At 37.3% G+C, this 3,422-nt stretch overlaps 1 protein-coding gene across 1 annotated transcript; it reads left to right on the forward strand.

Annotated features, from left to right (window-relative positions):
• Positions 1-1,404: 1,404 nt before the first annotated feature.
• LOC117417062 (uncharacterized) lies at positions 1,405-2,529 on the forward strand. The gene has a single exon (XM_034028754.1). It carries the CDS (start codon positions 1,408-1,410, stop codon positions 2,527-2,529), a length of 1,122 nt encoding a protein of 373 aa, XP_033884645.1. The 5' UTR covers positions 1,405-1,407.
• The last annotated feature ends 893 nt before the right edge of the window (positions 2,530-3,422 follow it).

Consider the following 3,422-nt stretch of genomic DNA (forward strand, 5'->3'; position numbering starts at 1 on the left):
AAGGTGTTGGAGGGTGTCTATCATAGATTGTCTTACCTTGGATTTTGCAGTACTTTAAGAATCACCAAGGATCAACAACAACTAAGATGATCCTATAGGGCCTCAACTGGACTGAGATCAGTCAAGATGGCAGGAATATAATGGCTGATGTAGATAAATCTGAAATGCATACTTGTATGTTCATCAGAGATGGGATGGTTATACAGCCATGATTATTATATGCAACAGAAATCAGAGCATCATAAATGGTCATGGCATTTGTAGCTCTCATAAGATGATCATCTTATTTTTGCAGAACATACTCTGTTGGTGAGCCTGGTTACGGGGATCCCAGAAGACTACAGTTTCATGTTGGGGCACGCTTGGAAGATTCAATTTCTCACAATAGCTCACATCACACATTATATTCAAACTCAGTGCCACCTGCTACAATTCTTTGTGTGTGTTTCATAGCTTAATCTATTTTAAGATGCAATTTGTAAACCAGATTGATCCCTATAGTAAATTCTATACACAAATTGGCTTATTGAGTTATCTCTACAAACGTACTAAGTCAACTGGGATGTTTTTATCATAATTTTATTGAAAAAAAATGTTTTAATGTATTTTTTTTTTTTAAATGTATTTTAAATCGGATGTATTCTTGATTTATTTATCGTAATAAGGCGAACAACTCCACCTACAGGATAGCGATAGCAATTAAATGTGTGACCCACCTCAGAAAGAATCCCTGAAAAAGTAATGTCAAATGAAGAGACATACAATAAATGCATTTAATCATGAAACCAACACAGCACTGCATAAATAAATAACCAAAGAGATTAAAAAAGAATGATGAAGCATTAATTGATGAAGCAACCGCTGACTTGACACTTGCTAGACACGAAAATAACGATCATGGTTTGAATTTCATTATACCTATTCGGTAGTAAAACCGGGACTGTGTTTAAAGCAGGCGTGAGTATAGCAAAAAAGTAACTGACATTTGAAAAACATGAATAAAAAGTTATGGTAAAATAATAATGTACATTTTATTTCATAATATAATTATAAATGTCAACCTGAAACTTCGAGTGGCCAGTTCTAAAGTTTTGCGCATCGTATTGTCAACAAAGTAATAATGTGGTTCTGTTCCTAATCAATGAGAACATCTCCATTAAAAATAAGTAAATAAAAAAAGTATGGTTGTGGTCATATCTTGTGAAATCAGTGTGGTGACGTAAGGATGTTGCAGGTTGTCGATTGTTGTCTCACAAACTAATCATATCAGCAGTGCTAACGCGTAAATAAGATGCAAACATTTGTTGAAAAACTAAAGCTTCAGTTATGTTGGGGCTACGATATGCATCCAACTAAAGCTACTTAATTCGATTTTTTTTTATTTCAAATTTACAAACCTCTTCGAAAATGGGAGATTTGCAACCAGCAGTGGTAATTGACAACGGATCGGGTCTGATCAAAATTGGACTTGCAGGCGATAAAGAACCTAGATTTATATACACCAATGTGATCGGTAGGGCTAAAGCCAAATCGATGATGATTGGTGCGGGGCAGAAAGACTATTACGTTGGAGAAGAGGCACAGCAGAAGAGGGGTATTCTATCAATAAAATACCCAGTGGAGCACGGTGTTGTCTTATCTTGGGATGACATGGAGAAGATCTGGAAAAATGTCTACGACAATGACTTGAAGATTAAATCTACTGAAAGACCTGCTATGGTGACAGAAGCCCCACTTAACCCTTTGACCAACAGGGAAAAGATGTGTTCTGTTCTCTTTGAAAACTTCCAGGTACCCGCGTTTTATGTGGCAATCCAAGCCGTGCTTGCTCTTTATGCGTCTGGACGCACCTCTGGGTGCGTAATGGACTCTGGAGATGGTGTTACCCACACTGTACCCATCTATGAAGGTTACTGCCTCCCCCACGCAGTATTGAGGCTGGATTTGGCCGGCAGGGATCTGACGGATTATCTAATGAGGATTCTGACAGAAAGCGGGGTCACATTTGTGAGCACTGCCGAAAAGGAAATCGTGAGAGAGATCAAGGAGAAGATTTGCTATGTCGCGGTGGACATACAAGCCGAGATGGCCAAATCAAAAGCAGACTGCACAAAAGACTACAAACTTCCAGATGGGAAGGTAATTCAGGTGCACAACCAGATGTTCAGGACCCCCGAAACTCTCTTCCAACCGTCAAACATCGGAATGGAAGCGCCCGGGATTGATAAACTGTTATTCAACACGATCATGAAATGTGACATCGATCTAAGAGCCACTCTCTATAGCAACGTTACTCTGTCAGGCGGATCCAGTCTCTTTGAAGGCATGGAAGCTCGGATAACCAAAGAAATGACCTTAATGGTTCCCGCTGGGACTCCAGTCAAGGTGTTTGCCCCACCTGAAAGGAAAATATCCGTTTGGATGGGAGGCTCGATTCTGTCTTCGCTCTCCTCCTTCGTTCAGATGTGGATCACCCCTGCTGAATTTAAAGAAGTCGGGCCTAACATTGTGCATAGAAAGTGCTTCTAAAAATCTTAAGTTACAAATAAAAGCCTTGTGTGGACGCATAAGTTCTGTCTTTCATTTATGGCAAATGTATAACTATACAATATTGACAACATGAGAAATAGTTTTTTAAAGATCGTCTTCATTGAGTTTTGGCCAAGATTAATATATCTCTGTGCAAAGTTTGAACCGTTTAATTTATCTCTGCATTCCAGTCCTATATATTTGTTTTTTGTATAATGTGTTTTTCAAAAACAATGTAAAGATTACAGACATATAAATAGATCGAGTTACATTACTAAGACATCTGTGGTTGCAGAACAATACGATTAAAAGACACAGAAGACACACATATACAAATGTTTATTTCTACATCTAGTTTCAAACAGGTGCTTACCAAAATGGAAAGTGTACAGTTTTTACGTTGCAAATGCAATTATTTGCATTTATTTTTTCTGCTCTTTACATTTTGCCACATGTACATAAAATACAATAACAAGCACCATCCTTCTGCTTTAGTTTGTAATATCTCCATGATACCACTAGAGGACATTCAGAAATGGATCATCTTGTTGGTAGACAGAATAACAATTTGGTAATGCTGTTCTCAAAGGGGCATTACACACATACTGTTGTAACCTGTGTAATGCCACTTAAAACCCTGTTAAAAAATGTAACATGTAAAGATAGTGACATTTAGTATTTCTTTGAGAAAGAAACACCATCAGTTTATTTGGCTCTTTATTCAAATGGTTTACAGAGAGCAGATTTTCTATTAATTTCCAATAAGTGCACTAGACTTGGTATTTAGTACAGTATTATTTAGCATTTAATTTAACATACAGTTTTAAAATACAGTTGTGTATTACGTATCACCAGGATGCTATAATAATGATGACACTGGATAAAAACTTTAG

Source organism: Acipenser ruthenus, chromosome 12, assembly GCF_902713425.1.
Source record: "Acipenser ruthenus chromosome 12, fAciRut3.2 maternal haplotype, whole genome shotgun sequence".
In the NCBI taxonomy this organism is placed as follows: Eukaryota; Metazoa; Chordata; class Actinopteri; order Acipenseriformes; family Acipenseridae; genus Acipenser; species Acipenser ruthenus.

Excerpts from the sequence above, each read along its gene's own strand:
- LOC117417062 (XM_034028754.1), top strand. The coding sequence starts at position 1,408 with ATGGGAGATTTGCAACCAGCAGTGGTAATTGACAACGGATCGGGTCTG.